Below are 25979 nucleotides of genomic sequence, written 5' to 3' on the forward strand. Positions count from 1 at the left end.
CAATTAACATATATTATTTCAGTAAGGTGGAGATTTGTTCAACTCATGTTCAATATTATAAAATATATATCATTGTGAATATAACACCTATAAAATATAAAATTATCAGATGATTTTAAATTAAATTGTAAGCAAATAGTTCGATATTCTAGAATGAAATGGCTGCCGATGACTTCTTGATAATGATTTCGCCTGTGATAAATCGATAAAACGCCATCGAAGCCATCGATATGCACTAGTTCTGGATGTAAAGTGGAAAATTATAGTATAACTTATATTGCTGATGACTCGTAAATGGACAAAATATATTTTATTCGAATGGATGTTAGTTTTTATGATATTTCTATTATACTATATATGTCAAATCATTGTATAATATATATATAAGATAAATAGCCCGAATTTTTTTTTATAAAAAAGTGTTTTTTCAAATTTAATAATAAATATTTTATTCTGCTTATAAATCATATTGTCTTGTAATATTTGATAAAATTATCACTGAATTCTTAATTAGTTTTTTTAAAAATATCAATTTTGATTTATTGGACTTGAAAATATTTTATTTATATTATAAATCATATTATCATTTAGTGTTTATCAAAATTATGGTTCTTCGTTTTGTAGCTATATTTTGAATGACAATAGAAAAAAAAATACTAGAAACTAAATATGTATTTAATTTTATAAGTAAAAATTCACATAATGATAATATATTTGTGAAGTTTATTTGAAGAAACGATTTTTATTAATTCAATTTTCATTATAGCATTATTTAGGTGAAGTGCTCTCAAATTGTGAGCCAGACAAATGTTTAATGGCTGCAATAAAGGAACATAGCTCAGGTGCGTTTGCATTGAATATTTATCGTTTTGATTTCACAAAACATCGTTGCGTTTAATCAAAAATTTGATTAACTTAATAAATTTAAAGATTAAGCGATCTCATTTTAACACAATCGGTAAATTCAATACGTCTATGAAACAAAGCCATAATTTCTCGTAGTATAAAATATTTGATAAAATTTTATCGCTTACAGAGGTGGAATTAAAGGGTGAGAGATATATAGATAGACTATATATCTCTCACCCTTTAATTCCCTATACAAAGTTCGAAAACTTGGGTGCAATCAGATCTGATTGCACCCAAGTTTTCGAACTTCATGTAAAGAATTGCTTGCTATGATGTACTGATCATGAATCAGTACATCATAGCAAGCAATTCTTCATCTTAAATATATTTTTCTTAATCAATACATAACTTGTTCGCAATTTGGTTTTAGACGCTATATTTAAAAAAAAAAAAAAAAAAAAAAAAAAAAAAAAAAAAAAAAAAAAAAAAAAAAAAAAAAAAAAAAGGTAGTGGGGCTTCCAGGCACTTCGTGCCTTCTAGCCCCGAAGATGTTTAGTATAAATGAAGTTTTTATTCGGAAAATTGTTAGTCTTCTTGGTCGAAAACATTATATAATGTTTCACTTTTCACAAATTATATATGTTTTCATGTTTTGTCAAGACTTCTTCGTAAATGTTTTGTCAAGACTTCTTCGTAAAATCAGACAAAAATAATGTTTAGGGTAGAAGGTTAGATATAACCTCTTTTCTAACCTCTTTTCTACCCTCTTGAATTTGTCAAGATTTCTTCGTAAATGTTTTGTCAAGACTTCTTCGTAAAGACTTTGTCAAGACTTCTTCGTAAAGACTTTGTTGAGATTTCTTCATGAAATTTACACCAAAAATAATGTTTAGGGTAGAAGGTTAGATATAACCTCTTTTCTAACCTCTTTTCTACCCTCTTGAATTTTCATGAAATTTACACCAAAAATAATGTTTAGGGTAGAAGGTTAGATATAACCTCTTTTCTAACCTCTTTTCTACCCTCTTGAATTTTCATGAAATTTACACCAAAAATATATTTTAGGTGAAGAGGTGAGATATAACCTGTTTTTTCACCTAATTTTTCACCTCTTGAATTTTCATGAAATTTACACCAAAAATATACTACTAGGGTCATTTACGAAGAAATCTCAACAAAGTCTTTACGAAGAAATCTCAACAAAACATAGACAAGAAAGTTCATGAGAAATTAGATGAAGAAGTCTTAACAAAGTCTTTACGAAGAAATTCATGAAAATTCAAGAGGGTAGAAAAGAGGTTAGAAAAGAGGTTATATCTAACCTTCTACCCTAAAATATATTTTTGGGTCATTTACACTCATTTACGAAGAAATCTCAACAAAGTCTTTACGAAGAAGTCACAATAAAACATCTGTCAAAAACCGCTTTTTAACTTCACTTAAAATGCCACGTAAGCTACGTAAGAATATACGTAAGAGGAAGAGAGCATTGAAACATCCAATAGTAAGACTGACACCACAACAACAGTTGCAACAACAAATGCTGAATGACCCCACTATGTTGCAACAAATGTCAAGCAATCCTATGCTTTTAAACCGAGTTGTTGGTGCACAGAGTGGAGGTTTAAGAGCGGCACTTTTAGCGAAAATGGCAGGCTATGGTGGAGCTGCAGACGGAACAGCCTATAACCCTCAAAGTCAAATGAATTTGAGTTCACTCAAAAATCAAATATCAGATGTCAAAAAGTCAAACATAGACATACAGAAGCAAATAAGTGAAAACGAAAAGAAACTAGAATATGACAGACACACAAAGAAACTCAATGAGTTAAACGTAGAGAAAAAGAAGAAAGAAGAACAACTGAAAGAACTAAGTACAGAGGAATATGCGAAAAAAGTGTCAGAAAAAGCAGCAGAAGTAGCAAAAATGGAACAAGATGTCATAAATTTGAAAAACCATACTACTCAATATAAAGTACTGAAAGATGAAGAAATAAAACAAAAAGCCCTGAAGACATATATGGATAGCGATGAGTATAAAAAAGAAGTTGAAGCAACTGTAAAGGCAGAAAAACTTTTACAGTTGCAAAACCAAACCGTACAGTATGAAAACTTAGCACAAGAAAGTAAAAATAACGACGCGGCTATGCAAAAGGCAATGAAAAGCTCAGAATATATAAAAGCTAACAATGACTGGTTAGATGCCCAAGCCAACGCTAAAGCAGCCCAACTCATAGGGTCAATAAGGACAAAAATACAAGCGGATGAAGATAGTTCAAATGAAGCTTTAACAAATGCTGACTTTAAGAACGCTTTCGAAGCTCTTCATAGTAAGGTGAAACAAGTGAACGACTTCTCATCTGGAAAGAAACTGAAGTCTGAAGGTTTCGACAAAGAGTTAAAAGAAGTAGCACAAAATATGACGAAAATAACAGATGCAGCAACGAGACAGGCAGTTCAAAGTGCCTATGACGCCGTTAGAGCAACTGTTGTGAAAAGTCAAGAAAAAGAGTTACAACAGACCAAAACAGACCTAGTAAATGCTTTCTTAAGAACGAAAAGTCAGGTAGGACATTACGCTGCAGATGGAACATATGTGCCAGCTGGTGGAACTTATATACCACCAAACCCTCCAAGAGAAGCACCTGCACCAGGACTACCTAAAACATTTACATCGTCACATGGACACAGACACAGGCATGCACCAAAACCAACACAACAACAACAACAACCAGCACAACAACCAACACAACAACCAGCACAGCAACCAACAGTTCAAAACCCTGCACAACAACAACCACAAACAGAGCAAGGACATAAAAGAAGTAGAGAACAAGGAAACCAAGAATTCTTAAAAATGCTGAAGGAAGACTATGGTTACCCAGATACTCTTGACTTTAGTGACAGATATAAAGAAGCTATTAGAAAGTTCAAGGAAGGAAATACTGACCCGAACCTATTTAGCTTTATGGCTCAGCACCAAATGGGATATAATTTCAAACCTGGAAAATACAAGCTCGCTAAGGGATATGATTTAATAGCATATCGTCCAAATGACATGACTGAATTTACTCCGAGATATTTGGTGTCAGAGCTAAATGACAATACAACTCTCTTCATGAAACGCGTAAAAAATAGAGACGGAACGAAAGAAGAAAGGTTTATGAGTCCGGATGACTTAGATAGGGAACTTGTTAAAAACGGTCTCGGAATATATGAAATGCCAGCAGATGAGGTACAAGAAACTCCACAGGAAGAAATAGTTCAGATACAACCAGACATGGAAGAAATAGTTCAGCAACAACAGCTAGAAGAGCCTGAAGGAAACGAACAAGTCACTCCTTTGGAAACTAACTTCACAGAACTAGATGAAGATTTGGAACAGCCGAAAAATCTTGACCCTCAACAAGAGTATGCGGAGAATATGGAATATTTCCAAGAGTCTAAAAAAAATTCGGCTGACATAGTAGAAGAATATCGAAAAATGTTTGCCGACATACAAAAGACTCCAACATCAGATGAAAATATCCAGCATAGAATGGAAGAACTGAAAAAAAATGTACACAAATACAACAACCCTTTTTACTTACGAGCATTTAACGTTCAATCTTCGGATGAACTCGGTGAAGATAAAAGGTTAAATTTCAAGAAAACATATAGAAATGAAACATTGTTTAAAGTTCATTCAGAACCTAACCAAGATGGAAACAAACCTACTTTTGTTTCTGCAGACGATGGAACTACAATGAGATGGGGTCATAAAGCTAATCCGGATAGGTGGTTCATAAACTTACAACCTCAATTCCAAGAAGTTGTAGACGCAATGGAAGTCAATGGTGAACCAGATATAGCTGGTATTTTCAGCGCGGCTTTAATGCCATTGAAAGATATGAAAGATGCAGATATTTTGGACCAGTATGAAATGAACATGGCTGATGGAAATATAACACCTGACGTTCTAGAACATTTATCTCAAAGAACTACACAGAACCATAAAGATGGTATATTTGGTGAAGAGTTTAGAAAGAAAGTTAGGGAGAGAGAAGGAAGAGAACCTATTGTACATGACCTTGCAAATGAAAGTTTACAAAATGTCATAAAAACTTACTTTGCAGACAATGAACTGAGAAGGGATGAATATTTAAGAAAACTCAAATGGACAGTACCAAATGAAATGTTAGTATTGAAAAACATGTTCCTTGACAAAATAAAACCAACTACAGAAATAAATGACGAAAGACTGAAAGATTGGGTAGAAGCTTTCCCATTCACAAAAGATATTGTTGGTAACATGGAAAGAAAACCAGAATGGCTACAAAAACATATATTTGGAAACGAGCTTATTCCATATGGACAAGCTCTGTTTGAAGAGCTTGAACCAGAAACTCAGGAAAGAGTCATGCAAACAATACGCGAAGACTCAAATACAGACTATGACAAACTCTTTCTAGGATATAGGTTACCTGAGATGGGCGACCAGAGCCAAAAGGCAAAAAGGACATGGGAAATTTGCAACATACTAGATGAACATAATGCAAAGATGCAACAACTTCAAGCAGAGGGCAATGAAGGAAAAAGAAGAGTTAAAAACTCAGTCAGGAAGAAAGTAAAGCTTGGTCGGAGTGGGTTCTATTATGACATATAAATCCAACTATTCTATATTTTTACTCATATGAAATGTACGCCGCTCAGAATATAACGCCAACAGTTTTGGATGCATGAATGGAAATGTTTCCGAATGGTATAACGAATGCGACAATGCCATTAGAAGGTCAGAAATAGTTCCTGGAACTTACGAATATACAACTGCTGTTTCTTATGGAAACGTAGGTGAGTTTGGAGAAGGTTCTTCAACAACAGTAGATATTGCTTGCGACAGGTTTCATATAATTTCTATTGACAACTCTTTCTTATACGTGGAACAAGACATTGAAATAAAACCTTCTGCCAAGTTGTCTGACAAGAAAGGCTGCAATGGAATTTTCTATGTCGGATACCAATATGCTCCAGAAGTTTTCATGGGATATAAGATATATTCTAACTCTGACTTAGTTCAAACAGTAACATGGGCAAACTATGAATGGTTCGCTTTGAGAAACTCAGTACAACCACAAGCTAGAGAACAAACAGACCAGTATGCAACTATTGAGAAAATAAGAAGACTTGACCCTAACGTTCCAGGAGTTTATGTTAACCTTTCTGGACAAACTGCAGCAGCAGTAACCAAAGTAAAACTGAAACTTAGAGTTCCTTTGTCATCTTTCCTCATCTTCAGGTTTTTAAGATACTTGCCAAACTGGGCAGGAAAAATTTCTATCGAACTTACTCCAAGCAAAAATAACTTAGTCATTGCACCAACACAAGACCCATTCACTCTTACAGACGTAAAGGGAGCAAATCAAACGTCATTCGCCGAATTTTGCAAAGACAAAGTTGACTTAGACTTTGGTTTCTCAAACCTCAACACTGATGTAAACTACTACTTCAATGCTGCTGGAACTGCTTGGGACCCAGTTAAGTTCACATGCGAAAAGTTTGAATGCAAGAGAATAGAAAGCAGACTTGCAGTCTATATGTTGGACCCAGATATTTCAAATGCTTTAGCTGCCAAATATATTGCAGTTCCACTTATGTTCCCTATACACCAAATATCTGTCAAAGACTTTGCAGGTGAAGTTGGAAACCAAAGTGCTGACCCAGGTGCAAGAACAGATATTGCTTTAACAACTGCAATGAAACATGCAGATACTATGTTTGTACTGTTCAGACGAACTATAAATGACTATTCTTGCTTCTACAACCCTGGTATTAAATACCATATAAACATAGATGGCAAATACTATCCAAGAGAAGAATATTCTACAGTTGAGGATATGAGGTCATACAACTTGACATTAGATGCTATGAACTTTAACAACAACTTCACAACAACCATTAACCCTGAAATGCAAAGTTCTATTATGCCATATGTGAAAGTATGGACTCATACAGGAGGTCAAAAAACTCAATATACAAATGGAGACCGTTCAAACTTTTGGCTTGGCATTCCATTTGCTGACTCAGAAGACTTTATGGGTGGTATTTCAACTGTTGGTACAGTTCAAATACAATATACTGGTGACAGAGACGGTCCAAATGAATTGAAAGCAAAGAAGTTTACAAAACCAATAGCACTTTTCACAGAAGATGCTCTTTTGAAGATTCGTTCGATGAAACCTGCTGGGGCTCCTCAGATTGGCATAACGACAGCTTCCATCGAGCAGATTTTGGCAGCAGGTCAGTAAGTTGTTCTTGAACTGACTTCTCTCCGTCAAATATTGACAGTACGCCAGTTTTGACATAAATTGTATTATAAACTTACCTTAGAAATATCTGTAAGTTTTGTTGTTATATTTTTGTCTGCTTCAAGAACTTTCACCATTTCAGTTATACCAACTTTCTTTGCTTTATGAAAATATTTTGGTTCAGCAAAGACTGCTATTCTATAACATTTTCCATTGTTTGTATAAAGAACTACTCTGTCAATGAACTTGTATTGTTTGTGTGTGTAAACTTTGTTTTGCTTCAATTCGAAGAGATACTCAAATACGTCCATCTTTTATTCTAAGTAAAATGTCATTTCCGAAAAATAGAAGCGTAAGTGTTTCAAAAGGTTTAATGGCGGTGGCAGATGTGAAGTTAAATTCACCAACTCAAACAAACAGTCAAAGTGTTGTTGTCAATGTCAAAGAAAGAGATGTTGAAGTGGGGAAACCATACGAAGACGAAGATGGTATAACAATAGTTCCTGTAAAAGAACAACCAACATATCCTGAAGTTAGCAGAGACTTAAGTTCTGTTGCAGATATTCGAAACGACTACCAACAACTTAAAGACAAACTTAAAACTCAGGAGAAGATTTGTCAGGCTTTGGGTATAATGTTAAACTTGGTCGAACACAACCCTGTAAAAGTGAACTCATATGTCATCGCACCTCATGAAGTTTTGAAAGAACTATTGAAACTTTTGACAGAGGCAGACGATATAAACATCAAAGAAATAGAACCCGACGTTAGTTGCTGTGGTGTTTCATATAATGTCATTGACAAGATATACGTTATGAAAGGAGGTGAAACGTTGAACTTAAAGTATAGTTTCCCAGACGTTATAAAAATATTTGACGACCACAACATTTCATTAAAATTTACTTGCTAAGTAAATGGCAGAAGACATAGTGGTTTATACTATTACGACTAAAAACCCTGAGTCATATAATTCTATAACAACAAACTTACAAAGTCCTCAAGGACGATATTGTAAACTAACCTTAAACACGATGACGACTAAAGCCTGTTTTGCTCTTTTGACACCAGAAGACTTTGTTGTTGTGAATGGTAAAAAATACTTCTTTGAAGATACTTACTCAGATATACCACCAACAGGTTTTGTTGACTTATTTAATACTTTAAGACGGATGTAACATGTGCTGCAACTAGAGCAGGTTTCATTATGTTTGGATGTCCGACTGAGTTTAGTATAAACGATATGAGCTATAATACAAAACTTATATCTGGTTTTTACTACCAACAGTTTCCTATAACAGGAAAAGGTGTCATACAAGGAAGTCTGTTCCATTGACTTTAAGTACACCTATTTATATATTGTTTCAAACTTAGGTTCAAAGTGTTATTCGAATGTCGACAGAAACTACTATGACCAAAAGATACTCATGCGTATAAACAATACTTTCTCTGCTGGTTTGCCTATTGTTCATTCGAATGCAGAGTTTTCAGCTTTAGTAACTCAAACACTTTAGCAAACATAAACTTAACCTTAGTTGACGCAAACTTTGTTCCTGTAAAACTTTTATGTCCTATGTATTTGTCAATGACGGCAGAAAGTTTCGAATTGGAAGATGCAACTGGTGAAAGTATTGTATTACAAGAACAACTTCAACAACAAATAGCTCAAGAACAACAAATGGAACAAATGCAACAACAAATAGCTCAAGAATAAAAAAAATATTTTTTTTATTTTTATAAAAATGTACAGAATAGACGTTTCAGATTTTTATGACTTCCAAGCGTTCAGAAATATGTGTCCATTTAGAGACTATAACAAAAGCAGTCGAGAATTTGAAACGTTTAGTCATTTATGTCGACTCTGCCCCAGAATGTTATGTCATGAAAGAATGGGATGTTGTCTTTAACAAACCAAGAGCGACAATAGTTTCAGAACAAGAATGTAGACAGAAACTTAAGAAAATAAAAGTTGTACAGGTTGGCATGAAGATGTTAGATGCTTGGGATATCTTATTGTCAAAGTTAGAAGATTTTTCAGTTCGAGGTATAAAGTTCTATACACCTTCTCCAAACTTCTATTCTATCTTCACTGGATATAAATATGAACAAGTAGAATGGAAAGAAAATATTATAGAAGCTTGGTTAGACCATGTCAAAGAAATTATATGCAATGGAAACGAAAAGGTTTATGAGTATATCTTATGTTGGTTTGCAAACATCTTACAACATCCAAGTGCTAAAAATGAAACTGCTCTCATTATAATTGGAAAACAAGGAACAGGTAAGAACACATTCTTTACAGATATCTTATGCAAACTGTTAGAAGGTTATTCGAATCCGAATATGACAAACTTAGAAAACATCTGCGGTAAATTTAACTCTTCAATAGAGAATATGAAACTTATAGTTTGCAATGAACTTCAAAGTATAGATACAACAAAGGTTTTGAACTCAGATGCTTTGAAGAGTCTTATAACAGACAAAGTTGGAGTTGTTGAAAGAAAATATAAAGACCAAAGAGTTTGTGAAAATGTTGCAAATTTCATTATGGTTTCAAACAACGCTGTTCCGATGAAGTTAGAAAGTTCTGACAGAAGATATGTAGTTGTCAGAACGTCAGATTCTCATATGCAAGATACAGAATATTTTGACGACTTAGCAGAAACTTTGACATCTGACTTTTACAACCACTTGTTCTCATACTTTATGACATTAGATATTTCAAAGTTCAATCCAAGACAAATTCCACATACCGAAGAGAGACAAACATTGTTAGAAGCAAACAAGAGTGTATATGAACTGTTTATAGATGAGACTAACTTTGAGTGTTTAGATGAAAGGTCTTTATATGATGAATATAAACAATATTGTCAAGAGTATGGTTATATGACAGCGTCTAAACGAACATTCTTGGCAAATGTCAAAAATCTTTTAGATGTTCAGAACGGCGTATATACAAAGAAAAATTTTTCTGAGTAAATTTTAAAAAAAATATTTTTTTATTTTTTTGAAATGTACGCTGAGTTTGTTGGAGAAGACCGTTGGGAAACTTGTTTGTTAGATGAGAAATATGAAATTCACTGTTGTGAGTCATTTGAAGTCAGAAACAAAAAGACAAAAAGAGTTTTAAGCGAATGGGAGCAAAATAAAGGATATGCTAGGATGAAGATGGGTGGAAAACACTATTTAAAACATGTTGTCATTGCAACTCATTTTATACCGAACCCTAACAATCTACCTTTTGTAGACCATATAAACCGTATAAGAAACGACAATAGACTTGAAAACTTGCGTTGGGTCACTCGTTCTGAAAACAATAAGAACAAAAGCAAATTTCGAGATATTGTATTCGAATTTGTCGACGAACTAGAAGATGAAGCAATTGAAATTACAGACTATGGCAAGCATACGTTTGAGTTTTACTACTATAGCGAAGAACAAGACTCTTTCTACTTTTATACCGGCGTAAACTATAGGAAATTACAAGTATGTTTTACTAAGGATGGCTATGCTTATGTAAACACTAGAGATACAGATGGAAAATACGTTAAAATACTTCTTAACAAATTCAAGAAGCTATATGGCATACCATTTTAAAACGTTTTTTTTTAAAAAAAATATTTTTTTATCCGATAGAAAAGATGACAAAATTCATCTCAGTAAATAAGTACATGACAGAAGTCAAAGATAAGTTAGCTCCATTCGCATATTTGAATGTTTACTTCTACAATTTTGAAAAGTCTACATTTGACAAAGTTTGGAACATCGAACCAGTTAAGTTTGCTATTGTGACTAAAAATGGTGCGAAATTTGAAGACTTATACATTGACGGTATGTTGACAGTCAAAGAAAATTTTGACAGAAAGTTCTCAAAACTCGAAGAAGGTAAAGCATACAAACTTGTTATACCTTATGAACCAAAGAAAGCAGACGACTATGAATATTATGAGTCTAAGATAGTTGAAGTTCAGGGTAGATTAGGTAAAAAGATTTTAGAGTCTAAGCCAGTGTTTGCTCCTAAAGAGGAAGAGAACATTGACATTGACCCAGAAATGTTCTAAAAATAAAATTTTATTTTTACATGTCATATCTCACCTTCTCTGGTTCAGGTTCTTTCTTCTCTTCTACTTTCTTTTCTTTCTTTTCTTTCTTTTCTCTCTTCTTCTTCTTTTCTGGTGGAGTTATGTCAAATTTCTCAGAACCATATTTATGTAAAAGTTCTTTGTCCTTTAATAGCTCATCTATTCTGTTTTCTATTTCATCTTCAAGAACAGCGCATGTGTCTTCTTTGCATTCTAAGAACTTTTGTTGGACTTCATCTTTCCAATCGGCGTCATCTCTGTCAACAAGTCTGTCATTGACAAATTTTAAGACTTCTCTGCCTAATGTTTTATGGTTCTTGTCATATTCCCAGAAACAGAACTTTAGAACAAATTCACCTTTCTTGTTTACACTATGTAAGATTTTATGGTCGACAGATGTTTTGCTGTCGAAAAGTTTGTCTCGAATATAGATAGCGAAATCGCTAGACATTTTCTAAAAGATAAAATTTTTAATTTTTCTAAAAATATGTTAGAAAAAAAGTTTGCTGACATTGACAAAAAATTTGAGAATGTTTTAAACAAGAACAAGAGGAAGTTAGAAAATGCTCAGATAAAACCCATACATGACAAGTTCCTATTTGCTCAGAATGGTATAACAGGTCTAATTGCACCACCTGGGTCGGGTAAGACTTTCACTTATCTTAAAATGGCTGCACAACAACAAGAACTAGATGAGAAGAACCCATTCTATGAGTTAGTTGTTATTTGTAGTACTTCTGGTCAATTCGATCAAACCGTAAATTCGTTCAAAGATATTATAAAGAAGTCTAAGTTAGTATGTATAAAAGACTCTGAGTTGTTAGATTGGATAAAGAAGTACCAAAGAAGAGTTTTGAAGTACAATGCTATAAATGAGTATGTCAATTCGAAGTTTAAAGACCCAAATGAGGAAATGCAGAGAATATTAGAGAAGAAACACTTCAGAAACAAACAGAAAGAGATAGAATACATTTCGAAGAAATTGCAATCTTACGATTGGAAGACATACCCTCATAGATGTCTTCTTATCTTAGATGACTTTGCTTCTCATCCTTTGTTAAAGAACAGAGAACAAGACATGTGTCGAATTCTTAAGAAGCTCAGACACTTTAACATCTCAGTTGTCATTTGTGTACAGACAGCCAAGAGTTTAAGTAAGGATGTAAAGAGAATACTTACTGACATTATACTTTTCCCTGGATTGTCCGAAGACGATTTCATGGAACTTATGAAAGAGTCCATGGCAGGTAAGTTTGACAGACATGAACTATGGGAGAAGTACAAAGTCATACAAGACCCTCATACTTCTTTCAGAATTCACATCTACGCGAACAAAGTTCAAATTGTAAAAAGTCAAGCTTGAAAAATAAAGAGTTTGAGTCTTAGTCTGTTGTGGTGCTGGGGCTGTCGGTTCTTCTGGCTTTGGAAGACATTCAGGAAGAGGAACGTCGGACATTCGTTTGTGTCTTAACCGTCTTTGTTCTGAAAAAGTACAATATTGTCTTGAAAAAGTACAATATTGTCTTGAAAAAGTACAACATTGTCTTGAAAAAGTACAATATTGTCTTGAAAAAGTACAACATTGTTCTGAAAAAGTTCAAGACTTGTTCTGAAAAAGTACAGCTGTACTCAAATTTGAGAGACATTGTACTGAATTTATACAACATTGTTCTGAAAAAGTACAATATTGTACTGAATTTATACAACATTGTCTTGAAAAAGTACAATATTGTACTGAATTTATACAACATTGTCTTGAAAAAGTACAATATTGTCTTGAAAAAGTACAATATTGTCTTGAAAAAGTACAATATTGTCTTGAAAAAGTACAATATTGTCTTGAAAAAGTACAACATTGTTCTGAAAAAGTACAACATTGTTCTGAAAAAGTTCAAGACTTGTTCTGAAAAAGTACAGCTGTACTCAAATTTGAGAGACATTGTACTGAATTTATACAACATTGTTCTGAAAAAGTACAATATTGTACTGAATTTATACAACATTGTCTTGAAAAAGTACAATATTGTACTGAATTTATACAACATTGTCTTGAAAAAGTACAATATTGTACTGACTCAGTATGGAGCTTGACCCCTTAGACGAAGCAATTTATCTAATTGAAATTAACGAGCTTGTTAAAGACTTCCTCAGGCAGAATGTAAAAGGCAAGCTTGAAAAATAAATGGTTCATTTACTCTGCTTGTTTGAAGTTGTCAAAATACTCTGTTATTTTTTCCTTTAACAATGGCAAATCTTCTTTGAAGGTAAGTATTGTACAACCTTTCATATCATAGTGTGTTTGAGGTAACGTATCTTGAACTATCTGTTTAACATCTTCATTTGGTGTCATTGAAATCGGTAAGTTTTCGCGATAGAACCAATTTCTGTCAGATTTGTAAATCTTAGCAAGGTCGTAAAAGCTTTTGTTGTTTCTTCTGACTAAATGCAACATAACCATATCTCTGTCTTCTTCATTTTCCATCTCTTCAGTGTAAATCATATACTTATAGTTCTTTTCCTTTCCTTTTGGTACCGAACGTGGTATTCTTTTCTGAATGCTTTTGTCTTTTGCTTCAAGCTTGTTCTCTAGCTCTTCACGTTCTTGTCTGTGAATTTCGTCAAGAAGTCTGTAAATATTCCAAGCATAACGAGGCGAAGCCCACATTGCAACAGCATTTACAAGAAGTCTATGTACATAATATCCTCTCAAACCGTTTGGCAATTTTTCACGATTTTCATAGAGTTTTGGCGAGTAAGATTTTTTACTTACTCGCTGTTCTTCACTGTTTTCAGAAAAAAGTATGTCTCGCTGTGCTTCGCTCAAAAATTCTTGTGTGCTTTGGTTCCTAAACCAGTCTTGTGGTTTCTTAGTATCTGGAGCAAAACATGCTGTCAAAATACTTTGCATTTGGTACATGTCATCTTTGACCGAACGAATGAGACGGAGTTGTTTGTTAAACTGTATGTACTCATATTCTTCATTTATAGCTTCATGAACGATAGCAGTTGTTGTGTTCTCTGTTGTTGACATATCTGTCTTTACATACAAAAAAAAAAAAAAAAAAAAAATAAAATTAACTTTATTTTTTCTATCTTGTATCTTAAGGAAATTCATGATTTTCATAGAGTTTTGGCGAGTAGGGAAAAAAACGGTCTAGAGAATTTTCACGATTTTCATAGAGTTTTGGCGACTACGTTTTCTTACCTACTCGCTGTGCTTCACTGTTTTCGTACGGAATCTCTTCTCTCGGTTTTACATGGTAAGCAATCTTATGCCATTTTACTCAGATTTTTGTGCTGAATTCAGCAAAAATATATTTTAGGGTAGAAGGTTAGATATAACCTGTCTTCTACCCTCTTTTCTACCCCAGTTATTTTATAAGCGTTTTACATGGTAAACGTTATTTTTACATGTATTTTTCAGCAACTTCGTCAAATAATTTTATAGCTTTATCTATCTCATCTACTTCAAACGTTTCTTTACCTTTTATGGGAGCACCATACATTTTCTCAAACTTTTCAGTAGTTCTGTTTCAGCAGCTCTCATATCGTTAACTAACACAACCTTGACTCTATTGACTGTACTGTCATATCTTAGAGTTATATTATATGTCCTTCCTATCTTATATCTTTTTGTGTTGAAGTCCTTCGGTTTCTGAACGATGTAAAGTAAGCCTTCACTGCAACGTTCTGAGTCGAATAAACCATATGTTATGAAGTTATATCCAACAACTGGGTCAATCCATAACAAAACTATTGGTATAAGACTTTTGTCTATAAGATATGCTGTAGTTCCATAGAATCTTACCGATATCATAAGCTCAGGATTTCTTGTCAAAATTTTCTGAGTAGAAGCAATTCTAACCCAGTCCTTTGCTTTCTTTCCAGATGGAGATAAAATGTCTGACAAAGAATATTTGTTGTATTTCTTTGAGTATCTTACGTTTAAATCACCTATTCTAACCACTTTGGTGTCATTGTCTATCTTTCCAACTGTTTCAAACTCATTGTTTGACATTTCTGTCTTTAAGTCTGCATAGTCGTTTCTCATACGTTCTATCTCTTTGACGGAGTAGTTATATTTCCTCATTGCTGCTTTACATTTAGAACATTGTGGGTTCAACTTTGCGTTATATTCTGAAACCTTACCTGCTAAAACAACCAAGGCGTCAATGGTTTTCTTTAAATCTGAAGCAGTTGGTTTTATCTGTTCATTCCATATCTTACCTCTTCTATCTTTATCTCTTATCTGCCATACACATTTTGCAGCTAACGAAACAAAGTTGTCGTAGGTCTTAAATTCTTCAGATTTATATATGTCAGAAACATTCTTATATACCATGTCGCAATCTTTGTCCATAACCTTATGGTTGCAATGAAATCCAAGAAACTCATAGTTTACCTTTCGTATGAACTTCTTTATTTCTACTGAGTCAGTTGCTTTGACTTCTATTTCATCGAATTCTGGAATAGTAAGCTTTTGTTGTTGGATTTCAGGAAGTTTAGGTAGATGGTCAATAATATCCTGCATTTCATAAAGATACTGTTCATTTGTTTCATCTTTCGCACTACAGTCCAAAGTACTTGTTAAAAGTTCTTGCTTTATCTTCTGGATTTCTGTCTCAAAAGTATATGAAGAAGGAATGAAGCTTTTCATCTCTACTAACATTGAAGTTGGGTTCATGACTAACGAGTTTGGTGCTGTTGTTGCTAACATGTTCTTACAATAAAAATAAAAAAATATTTTTTTAAAAAAACCAACTTTATTTTTTATTTCGGGAAAACTCATGAGGTTAGAAAACATGTACGAAGAAGTCTTGACAAAACATGTACGAAGAAGTCTTGACAAAACATGTACGAAGAAGTCTTGACAAAACATTTACGATGAAATCATGAAAATTCAAGAGGGTAGAAAAGAGGGTAGAAGACAGGTTATATCTAACCTTCTACCCTAAAATATATTTTTATTGAATTCAGCAACAAAATGGTTCATTTACTCACAATATTTTTGTACAAAACGACCCCAAGCTTTTAACTTCTTTTCTGCAGCTTCTAATGCTATCTTAGCGAGTTCATATTCTCTAAATTCTCTCTTTAAATCTTCTTGTTCCCATTGGTCTAGTTCGTATGGAGAATCTCTATAACCAGAACATATCTCACGTTCATGTTCTATTTGTTTTTCATGCATTTTTCTAACTTCTTCTTCAAACAAAGGTTTTGCATTCTCTACTGTATCTTCAAGTTCTTCTTCATCTAACTTCTCATGAACTTTCTTGTCTATGGAGTCCATAATTTTTCCAACTGCTATACAATATTTTGGAGAAGCCCACATTGCAATATAGTTTACGAGTCTTGGGTCTACATACATTCCTCTAACCTGTTTGATTTCATCGGGAATTCCTGCATTAACATTGTATAAAAAGCAACCCGCGGAATTCCGCGGGGTGGTATATTCTTCACAAAATGCCTTAAAATACTCTTCCCAGGACTTATTTTCCAACAACCTTCTAAAGTCTTTCCTAAACTGCTGACATATCTTTGTTGCATTTATATAACCATCCTTGTCTCTACGTAAGACTTCAATACCGTTATAGGTGCCTTTTGTGAATGTTTCGCCATTAGATTTGTTCGTGAACGTTTTTGCTTCGACTGACATTTCTGTTCTTACAATAAAAATAAAAAAATATTTTTTGGTGGGACGTCGGACATCCGTTTGTGGCTTAACCGTCGGACATTCGTTTGTGGCTTAACCGTCGGACATCCGTTTGTGGCTCGACCTCAAAACAAGCATTTTGTGAAGAATATACCAACCGCCGGAATTCCGACGGTTGCTTTTTTTATACAAAATTCAAGAGTTTTGTGTGTTTTCTACGATGTTGTCAAAATGTCATGTTGTCTCGCTTTTTCAGAGAAGTTAAAATTACCTGGTGACCTGGTGACCTGGTTCCACCTAAAATATATTTTTTGGTGTAAATTCATGAGTTTTGGTTGAAAAATACGGTGGAGCCAAAAGTGGCTCGACCTCAAAACAAGCATTTTGTGAAGAATATACCAACCGCCGGAATTCCGCGGGTTGCTTTTTTTTATACAAAATTCAAGAGTTTTGTGTGTTTTCTACGATGTTGTCAAAATGTCGTGTTGTCACACTTTTTCAGAGAAGTTAAAATGACCGAGGCACATAGGCACATAGGCACACCTAAAAAAACATCTAACCAAAACTCTTTTTTCAATACTTTTTCAGCACTTCTCCGTAGTTATATATGAAAGACAATTCGAGATAAAAGTCGTAGTACAATGGAACAATATGTTGCACACCATTTGTTGTGAACCAAACTTGAAAGTCAGAGAAACTGTTACTAGGTGGTTCGTAGAATTTAGAAGCAAAGTCATAAAAGTCCTTACCAATACAAAGAAAACTATTGTTGCTTGAACTAAAACTTGCATGACACATAACATTTTGAGGGTCAAACACGTTTCTATAAACTGTCAAATCTGTTGGTGGGCGTATAAACCAGAACGGACCGTCAGGTGGTAATGGTTCGTTCTGGTTTAGTAACCGAAGAAATTGTGCCCAAGAACGTTTGTCTACTTGCCAAAATAAAAACTGTGTATCTCTTGGAGGGTTATTTTCAATCCTTTGAAATGAAACTGTGGAGTTCATCTTGTCATATTCTAGTTTCAGATAGTATGTTCCATTTAGTAAAGAATCGTATTTTTCTTGAAATTCCCAGTAGTATTTGTTTATTTGAGTTTGAAAGTCATTTAGAGTTTTTTCAAGATTTTCGTCTGAACGAACTGTAAAGATTCTCATTTCATCAAATTTGTCTAGTAGACCATCATGACCTCTATACCGCCCATGAAAATATACCGCAAACATAAACGCGTTAGTTCTTTTTGAAAACAAAACTCTTCTAAATCCTATTGCCTTTGCATCTGAAGGACTTTGAAGCCAACGAATTGGAAAGTCAAACCTGTAAGCACCGGATGAAATTTCTTCATCTGAAATAGTCATACCGGCGTTTGTGAAGATATAGTCTAACGGTTTTGTATCTGCTGCTTTTCTTCTTTGTTTTTCAACCTGAAACATTTAATATATGTAAAAATATACTGTTTTAAAATAAATGTTTTAAAATGGTATGCCATATAGCTTCTTGAATTTGTTAAGATATATTTTAACGCATTTTCCATCTGTATCTCTAGCGTATACATAAGCATAGCCTGCCTTAGTAAAACATACTTGTAATTTTCTATAGTTTACGCCGGTATAAAAGTAGAAAGAGTCCTGTTCTTCGCTATAGTAGTAAAACTCAAACGTATGCTTGCCATAGTCTGTAATTTCAATTGCTTCATCTTCTAGTTCGTCGACAAATTCGAATACAATATCTCGAAATTTGCCTTTGTTCTTATTGTTTTCAGAACAAGTGACCCAGCGTAAGTTTTCAAGTCTATTGTCATTTCTTATATGGTTTATATGGTCTACAAAAGGTAAATTGTTAGGGTTCGGTATAAAATGAGTTGCAATGACAATATGTTTAAAATAGTTTTTTCCACTCATATCCATAAGAGCATATCCGTCATTTCGCTCCCATCCGCTTAAAACTCTTTTTGTCTTTTTGTTTCTGACTTCAAAAGGCTCAGAACAGTGAATTTCATATTTCTCATCTAACAAACAAGTTTCCCAACGGTCTGTTCCAACAAACCCAGCGTACATTTCAAATAAAATAAAAAAATATATTTTTTAAAAAAATGTTTTTATTTCATGCAATGTTTTTCTTTACTTTACGTAACCACCGCTGCCATAAGCCTTTGACGCCAACCCATACCAGCTAATGAAGGTTGAATACTAACCTTTGGTTTTGGTTTATCTTCAGTTTGTGGCTTCCCTTCTTCTATTGGTTTTTCGTCACTTTTCGGTTCCTCTGACTTTACCTCACTTGCTGGAATAGTTGTGTCGTCAACATCTTCATAAATATCATATGCCATTTGTTTTTGTTTTCCTTTCAACTTTTTGTGTTTGTTGTAAAGTTTAGAATATTTCGACTCTAAGTCAATGAGATGTTCTATAATGAACTGTTGGTCAGTGAAGTAAACTTTTCCATCTGTTGTCTCGAAAGCTCCTTCAGACTTCAATATTTTATTTGTGAGAGTCTGTTTCTTTTTGAGATACTAGCCGTTCCATTTCTATGAAAAGTGACTTTGTAGTTAGGGTTTGTATTTCCAGACCTGGCACTTTCTATTATTGAATTTTTCTCTTCATCTGTAAGTTCTTTGACAGGTTTTGACAATGGTTCTGAACTTTTTGTTTGTGGTGTCAAATCTACCGTTTCAACTTCTTCGGTCATTTCATCTCAGTAAAAAATTTTAGTTTGGTTTGTTTTCAACTGGTTGTTGTTGTTTTTTAAGTCGGTCTAAAACTTCTTGAGGTATAGGGAGGACTTGACAAACACGTTGTGTAACTGCTGGAAGTCGACAAATCCATCTTGAACCCATTTGTCTCAATGCTGTATTGTTCATTTCATCTCAGTAAAAAACTTTACATTCCCCAAGTTTGAGGTGGTTGCGGTTGGTTATTGTTTACCCACTGTTGTGCATGGTTATATCCTCTGTTAAAGAATCTTTCACCTTGGTCCATATAGTGTCCTGCTTGGTTATAGTAGTCATTTGCTTTGTTATAGTAGTTTCCTGCTTCTCTTCCTACATTGTCCATCCATCCTTGAACTTTTCCTCTTGTTTCAGGATTTGGAATAAGATTTGCTGCATCTCGTGCTACCTCCCAACCTTTCTGTACAGTTTGTATAATAGGTTGTGCTTTCTCTTTAAGTATACCTAATGTACTCAAAATCTTCCTTCCAATTCCAAATGCACCTCTGGCTAGTGTTCCCACTGCGGGTAAAAATCTAGATGCAACTCCTGCTAATGCGCCAAATAAACCCATTTCTTATAGGATAAAAATGACGAATCCAAACAAGGACCCCTATGTTTCTAAAGCGACAAAGAAAGCACTCATGATAAAAATCTTTAGTTCAACACCAAATGCTTGGTTTATGGATATCTTGGAAAACATTCCGAGGTATAGAGAAGATGGACCACCATACTGGTTAATATTTGTTGGTCAAAACACAAGATACTGTGAAGCCATACCATTACAGTCCAAAAATATTTTAGATGTGAAAACTGCTTTGACAATATTCGTTGACAAATACCATCCAACAAAACTGACATCTGACTGTGAAAGTTCTTTCAAATCAGACGATATTAAAAACTATCTGCGTTCAAAAAATGTAAACCAATATTTCATTGTCGACCAAAACCATTCTGCTCTTGGTGTCATTGACAGTTGTATAAAAATCTTAAGAGACTTAAACCAACCACAAGGTGGTGAGGTAGATGAAATGTCATATGACGACAAGTACAGACACTTCTCCATGGCAAAGATGAGACAAGTTTTAAATATTTACAATAACCGTAAACAAAAAGGTTTGGGAAACCACTCCCCCGAAGAAATGAAAAACAACCCTGACTTAGAGAAAGACTATATATTTAATAGTTTAGTCAAAAGAGACAAACAAGAAAGAATGCCAGGCTTCAAACTTAAGAAAGGTGACAAAGTAAAAATAGAAATACCTAAACGCGACCCATATGAAAATACTATTGACTATGACAACAATGGGAACTCGACAGGTACTCGCATTCGTGTTCGTAAAAATAGAAGAAAGTATACAAGAGAATATTATGAAGTTTTAGGCAAACATGGCAAAATGTACAGACTGCAAGCAGAAGATAAAACTACTATTGTCAGACCTCGTTTCAAACTTGTTAAGGTTCAAGGTGGTATACTTTCAAAGACAGTTCCTAACAAATATAAGACAACTCCTGACGAATATGCTAAAGAAGTTGAAAATGACGACTAAGCATTTCTATACCATGCGTAAACTGTCATGTAAGGTGGCATGTAGTCTTTACTCTGTCCCGTTGTTTGCGTATACCTGAAACGCGATGTGTATGGCTTCCTTCTCCCTGTGTGCTCCCAGAAACAATTTATAGCAAACTGAACGTTGTCTTTAACATCATATCCTTTACCTTTTTTCATTGCTGACCAATCCCAAAATCTATGCTTATGCCAACCTGCTTGAGATGTACTTAAATCTATGTAGTGACTGTGCGCAGGTAAGTTTTCACCTGAAATCGTTTTACTTCCACCTGTTTCCTTTGAAGAGTTTGCACAATACAAAAACCTGTCGACTATTTGAGTCCAAGTTCCAAAACCAAGTACTACTTCTGGTTTGGTAGAGTTCATTGACGTGTAAATAGAACCTATAGGATATAGTGTTTGAAGTATTTCTGTCTTTAACGTTTGAAGCTCTGTTTTGTCAGCTTTTTTATCATATAAATCTTGAGCAGTGAATTTAACTTTGTTTTCATCCTCCATGACATAGACATTTCTACATCTAATGTATCTCATCGTTGTTATGTCTTCTTCCGATGTTAAACCTTGTGGAAAGTTAGGAGGTTTCCAATCTAATACATCCCCACCAGCTCCTTCAACCGTTCCTTCAATATTTTCTATACCAACAGTTGCGAAGAAATCGTGTGTATGTCCAACGTCACTTTTCTTGTTTAAGGTTTCTTGTAAGTTTGTAATATCAGATATGGTATGTGTATGAGTCTTTTTAGAATATTCTTTGTCAGCTCTTGTCACTTCACTTGACATTTTATTGTCAACATATGTTTTGTCAGCTTTGTCATCTAACATTGCTGGTAGTTCATCTACGTCATAGATGTTATGTGTATGATGTTTTTGTGGGTATGTTCTATCTGTCCATGCGAGAATATAGTCTCTTGTTGCATCTACATACTCTTTGTCAGCTTTGTTGTCAATATCTGCTTTCAAAAGAAGTTCATCTATAGGTTTCTCGTTTAAAGTTCTTTTGTTGGATTTATACAAACAGTATGGTTCTTACTGTCTTGAAACAGAAACTCGTCTGTCATTGGGTTTATCGTCAGTTTTAAGTTTCCTTCTTTCAATGACTCAGATATCTTAGAATAGTTTGAAAAGTTTGTTGTGTTCTTATTTAGAGCTTGCAAAATGAGTTGTCGGTTGTGTTGTATTTCTCTCATAGACGCTGTTTCTTTCGACATTTTTATTCTAGATAAAATATGCTTTCAATAGAAAAAGAAAATTCAAGAGTTGCTACAACTAAACCATTAGATGAACTTTTTACTAACGTAGGTCAAAAGTTTGAGACAGAGACCGTAAAGCATGAAGGCTATCGTTTTGACTACCCATTAAGATGGTTAAGAGACCCATCTGTCACAAAAGCTATTGGCTTTTAGAATGAAGTTCATTTCAGAAGCCATACATGGTTTCCCATTTACGGTCGGTTTTGAAGTTCGATACTATAACAAAGAAAAACGTATGTATGAGAAATTTGAACAGGGAAAACTTTTACAAGTGAATTTGCTTGTAAACTTAGAAACAATCTTCAAGCTTTTCAAGAAAAAATAAACGATATCTATATCGAATATGCAAAACAGTACAACATTGACGAAGGAGAGTACCATCTCGATATTATATATGACAGGAAAAATGCAACTGTTAAAATCAATAAAATAGAAGACCTTGGAGAAAACGTTTATATTTCTACAAAATATAACAACTTGGCATGGCATAGATTTATGAGGATGTTAAATCAGCCTGCATGGTATCCAGTACACCCGGACTATTATGAAGTCGAAAACCCTAATGGAACATATGAAATGTTTTCGACTCAGATGCTATTATTGTTCATGCTTCATTTTCTGGCGCACAAAACTCTTTTTTATGCTTGGCAAATGACTTTTACGAAAAACCTACAAAGCTATATGAACCACCGAGTGGAAGTATTTCGGATTTTCAAGTATGGTTTACAACAGATGGAAGAAAGAGAATAGTTTCCATTATACCACGCGTTTTACTTAGAACTTAGTTTCATATACAACTACTATCGAACGGTAAAAAATAATTTTTTAATACGGTTGAGGTGTTGGATTTGGTTGCCAACTAGACTGTGGTGCAGGTTCAGGCTGTTGTATAACAGGAGCTTGTTCTTCTGGTTCAGGGTCTTTAGGTATAATTACCAACAAACTGACCTACCCTTTTACCAATATTTTTGACTCCGTTCCAAATTCCTCTTCCGACAGATTTTATTCCATTCCATATACCTCTTCCAACATTTCGAAAGAAGTTTCCTATTCTTCCAAAGAAACCCATTTTACTATATGTAAAAATCTAATGTCCGCCTAGTCTCTTACGTTCCTGTTGAGTTCCATTGCATTCTTTAACTGGAGCTCATACATTCTATTTCTCCTCTGGTAGAAAACATACTCTGGGTCAACTCCTGTGTTCGCGTCATCTGCATAGAGTTGTTTATATCCCACTTCAGGGTTTGTATAAAACTCTTTCCATCTCATATTTGCATACCATGGTGGCAAACCTAACGCAGCGTCATTTGACATGGCAGTTTGCATTTGTACATCTGTTGGCACTTGACCATAGTTTGCCATTGCAGTTTGTATTCTAACTTCATTTGGAATATTCTCTGGGTTTGGTTGTCCAGGTTGCTGTGCATTCGCTAAGTTCTGTGCGTCCATTTAATATTAGATAAAAATATCTCTTACGAGTACATATACTGAACATTTGCAGGCATTGGTTCATCTTCATATTCTCTATATCTTTCTGCCACGTCAAATAAGTAAATGACACAATGGAAAAAACCAAAAACAAGTAGTCCTATTTCAAACCACATTTACTTACTAGTAAAATTTCTTTGTTATGACACTTTTTCCGGTTTATAGGACCTCTCTCATATTCTATCTTATCGTATCTAAACTCATAGTCATGTATGTCCTCTAACCATCTCATGACACTTTCCAAACCACTTTTATCGGATGTAAAGTAAAAGCATGGATGGTTATGTAAAACGTCTAAAGTTTCTAAAGAGTCTCTCAAAGTCCAGTCTACTTGGTATTGAAAATCCCATGTGTTAAAGAACGGCGGGTCCACTATAAAGAAAACATTTTCCTTGTCTTTATATTTTTCATACAACTCTGTCCAATGACATCTCACAAACTCTATACCCTCAATATATTTTTCTATGTCCTCTTTGAAAACTGTGTATAGTTAAGATATAAAACTTTTGACATAAGTGTTTCAATGTCATGAACTCTTATAGCACCACTATATAATAGTCTAGCAGATATACTATCCCAGTCAATATACTCTGCCTTTTTCAAAACCTCTCTGACAGTATTTTTCTTATCTAATGGTATATACGTTCCATCTTACCTATAGGTATCTTTTCTTTCAACTCACTCAATATTTTGTTTGTGTCTGGTATATGTTTGAGACGGTTCATATAGTTGTCGAAGTCATTGCATATAATCTTTGAGTCAGGGAATATTGTATGGCACAAATGAGATATATAGAAACTTCCACCGAACAAGTCTACAAATGTTAGACCATTCGGTAGTTTCTTAAGTTCTCTCAATAGAATATCTTTACATCTACTCTTATTTCCAAAGAAGGGTAACGGTGGTTTTGTAAAATTCATTTTATATATAATAAAAATGTTTTTTCCCTGAAAAGTGACAGAAAAGCGGTTTTTGACAGATGTTTTATTGTGACTTCTTCGTAAAGACTTTGTTGAGATTTCTTCGTAAATGAGTGTAAATGACCCAAAAATATATTTTAGGGTAGAAGGTTAGATATAACCTCTTTTCTAACCTCTTTTCTACCCTTTGAATTTTCATGAATTTCTTCGTAAAGACTTTGTTAAGACTTCTTCATCTAATTTCTCATGAACTTTCTTGTCTATGTTTTGTTGAGATTTCTTCGTAAAGACTTTGTTGAGATTTCTTCGTAAATGACCCTAGTAGTATATTTTTGGTGTAAATTTCATGAAAATTCAAGAGGTGAAAAATTAGGTGAAAAAACAGGTTATATCTCACCTCTTCACCTAAAATATATTTTTGGTGTAAATTTCATGAAAATTCAAGAGGGTAGAAAAGAGGTTAGAAAAGAGGTTATATCTAACCTTCTACCCTAAACATTATTTTTGGTGTAAATTTCATGAAAATTCAAGAGGGTAGAAAAGAGGTTAGAAAAGAGGTTATATCTAACCTTCTACCCTAAACATTATTTTTGGTGTAAATTTCATGAAGAAATCTCAACAAAGTCTTTACGAAGAAGTCTTGACAAAGTCTTTACGAAGAAGTCTTGACAAAACATTTACGAAGAAATCTTGACAAATTCAAGAGGTAGAAAAGAGGTTAGAAAGAGGTTATATCTAACCTTCTACCCTAAACATTATTTTTGTCTGATTTTACGAAGAAGTCTTGACAAAACATTTACGAAGAAGTCTTGACAAAACATGAAAACATATATAATTTGTGAAAAGTGAAACATTATATAATGTTTTCGACCAAGAAGACTAACAATTTTCCGAATAAAAACTTCATTTATACTAAACATCTTCGGGCTAGAAGGCACGAAGTGCCTGGAAGCCCCACTACCTTTTTTTTTTTTTTTTTTTTTTTTTTTTTTTTAATCTAATTTCGATTTTTTATAAAATCGCGTACTTCTAATAAAACGCGATTTCAAAAACAATCGCGATTTTTTTCTGTTCGCAATTTTTCAGAAGTTCGCGATTTTATAAAAAATCGAAATTTTTCTTTGCGATCGAGATTTAAAAATTCGGTTGCGATTTTGCCTAAATATGTTAGAAAAAAG

The 25979-nt window shown here is 33.9% G+C and overlaps 8 protein-coding genes and 6 pseudogenes across 14 annotated transcripts, besides 2 other annotated features; 8 read left to right on the forward strand and 6 right to left on the reverse strand.

Moving 5' to 3' along the window:
• The first annotated feature begins 1018 nt into the window (after positions 1-1018).
• Positions 1019-1231: a mobile genetic element.
• Positions 1232-1323: 92 nt separating this feature from the next.
• Positions 1324-25793: a mobile genetic element.
• Positions 2294-2476, forward strand: TVAGG3_1092340 (annotated as a pseudogene). The gene has a single exon. A coding segment is annotated over exon 1 (183 nt).
• On the forward strand, positions 3549-3704 carry TVAGG3_1092350 (uncharacterized protein; the record flags this gene model as incomplete). Its single annotated transcript, XM_051257058.1, has 1 exon — positions 3549-3704. One exon carries the CDS (start codon positions 3549-3551, stop codon positions 3702-3704), a length of 156 nt encoding a protein of 51 aa, XP_051075717.1.
• TVAGG3_1092360 (protein of unknown function, DUF4106 family) lies at positions 4388-5494 on the forward strand (the record flags this gene model as incomplete). The annotated part of the gene is made up of 1 exon (XM_051257059.1): positions 4388-5494. The coding sequence occupies one exon, from the start codon at positions 4388-4390 to the stop codon at positions 5492-5494; it is 1107 nt and encodes a 368-aa protein (XP_051075718.1).
• Positions 7507-8063, forward strand: TVAGG3_1092370 (annotated as a pseudogene). Its single transcript has one exon. A coding segment is annotated over exon 1 (557 nt).
• Positions 10143-10727, forward strand: TVAGG3_1092380 (His-Me finger endonucleases family; the record flags this gene model as incomplete). Its single annotated transcript, XM_051257060.1, has 1 exon — positions 10143-10727. One exon carries the CDS (start codon positions 10143-10145, stop codon positions 10725-10727), a length of 585 nt encoding a protein of 194 aa, XP_051075719.1.
• On the forward strand, positions 10772-11191 carry TVAGG3_1092390 (protein of unknown function, DUF4108 family; the record flags this gene model as incomplete). The annotated part of the gene is made up of 1 exon (XM_051257061.1): positions 10772-11191. The coding sequence occupies one exon, from the start codon at positions 10772-10774 to the stop codon at positions 11189-11191; it is 420 nt and encodes a 139-aa protein (XP_051075720.1).
• TVAGG3_1092400 (uncharacterized protein) lies at positions 11208-11663 on the reverse strand (the record flags this gene model as incomplete). Its single annotated transcript, XM_051257062.1, has 1 exon — positions 11208-11663. The coding sequence occupies one exon, from the start codon at positions 11661-11663 to the stop codon at positions 11208-11210; it is 456 nt and encodes a 151-aa protein (XP_051075721.1).
• Positions 12126-12569, forward strand: TVAGG3_1092410 (annotated as a pseudogene). The gene has a single exon. A coding segment is annotated over exon 1 (444 nt).
• TVAGG3_1092420 (KilA, N-terminal/APSES-type HTH, DNA-binding family) lies at positions 13404-14243 on the reverse strand (the record flags this gene model as incomplete). Its single annotated transcript, XM_051257063.1, has 1 exon — positions 13404-14243. The coding sequence occupies one exon, from the start codon at positions 14241-14243 to the stop codon at positions 13404-13406; it is 840 nt and encodes a 279-aa protein (XP_051075722.1).
• On the reverse strand, positions 15337-15929 carry TVAGG3_1092430 (annotated as a pseudogene). Its single transcript has one exon. A coding segment is annotated over exon 1 (593 nt).
• On the reverse strand, positions 16206-16580 carry TVAGG3_1092440 (uncharacterized protein; the record flags this gene model as incomplete). The annotated part of the gene is made up of 1 exon (XM_051257064.1): positions 16206-16580. One exon carries the CDS (start codon positions 16578-16580, stop codon positions 16206-16208), a length of 375 nt encoding a protein of 124 aa, XP_051075723.1.
• TVAGG3_1092450 (uncharacterized protein) lies at positions 19574-19726 on the reverse strand (the record flags this gene model as incomplete). The annotated part of the gene is made up of 1 exon (XM_051257065.1): positions 19574-19726. One exon carries the CDS (start codon positions 19724-19726, stop codon positions 19574-19576), a length of 153 nt encoding a protein of 50 aa, XP_051075724.1.
• Positions 22370-22996, forward strand: TVAGG3_1092460 (annotated as a pseudogene). The gene has a single exon. A coding segment is annotated over exon 1 (627 nt).
• TVAGG3_1092470 lies at positions 23535-23842 on the reverse strand (annotated as a pseudogene). The gene has a single exon. A coding segment is annotated over exon 1 (308 nt).
• Positions 25794-25979: the final 186 nt, after the last annotated feature.

The sequence above is a fragment of the Trichomonas vaginalis genome (genome assembly GCF_026262505.1).
Source record: "Trichomonas vaginalis G3 chromosome Unknown ctg_193, whole genome shotgun sequence".
Taxonomy (NCBI): Eukaryota; Parabasalia; order Trichomonadida; family Trichomonadidae; genus Trichomonas; species Trichomonas vaginalis.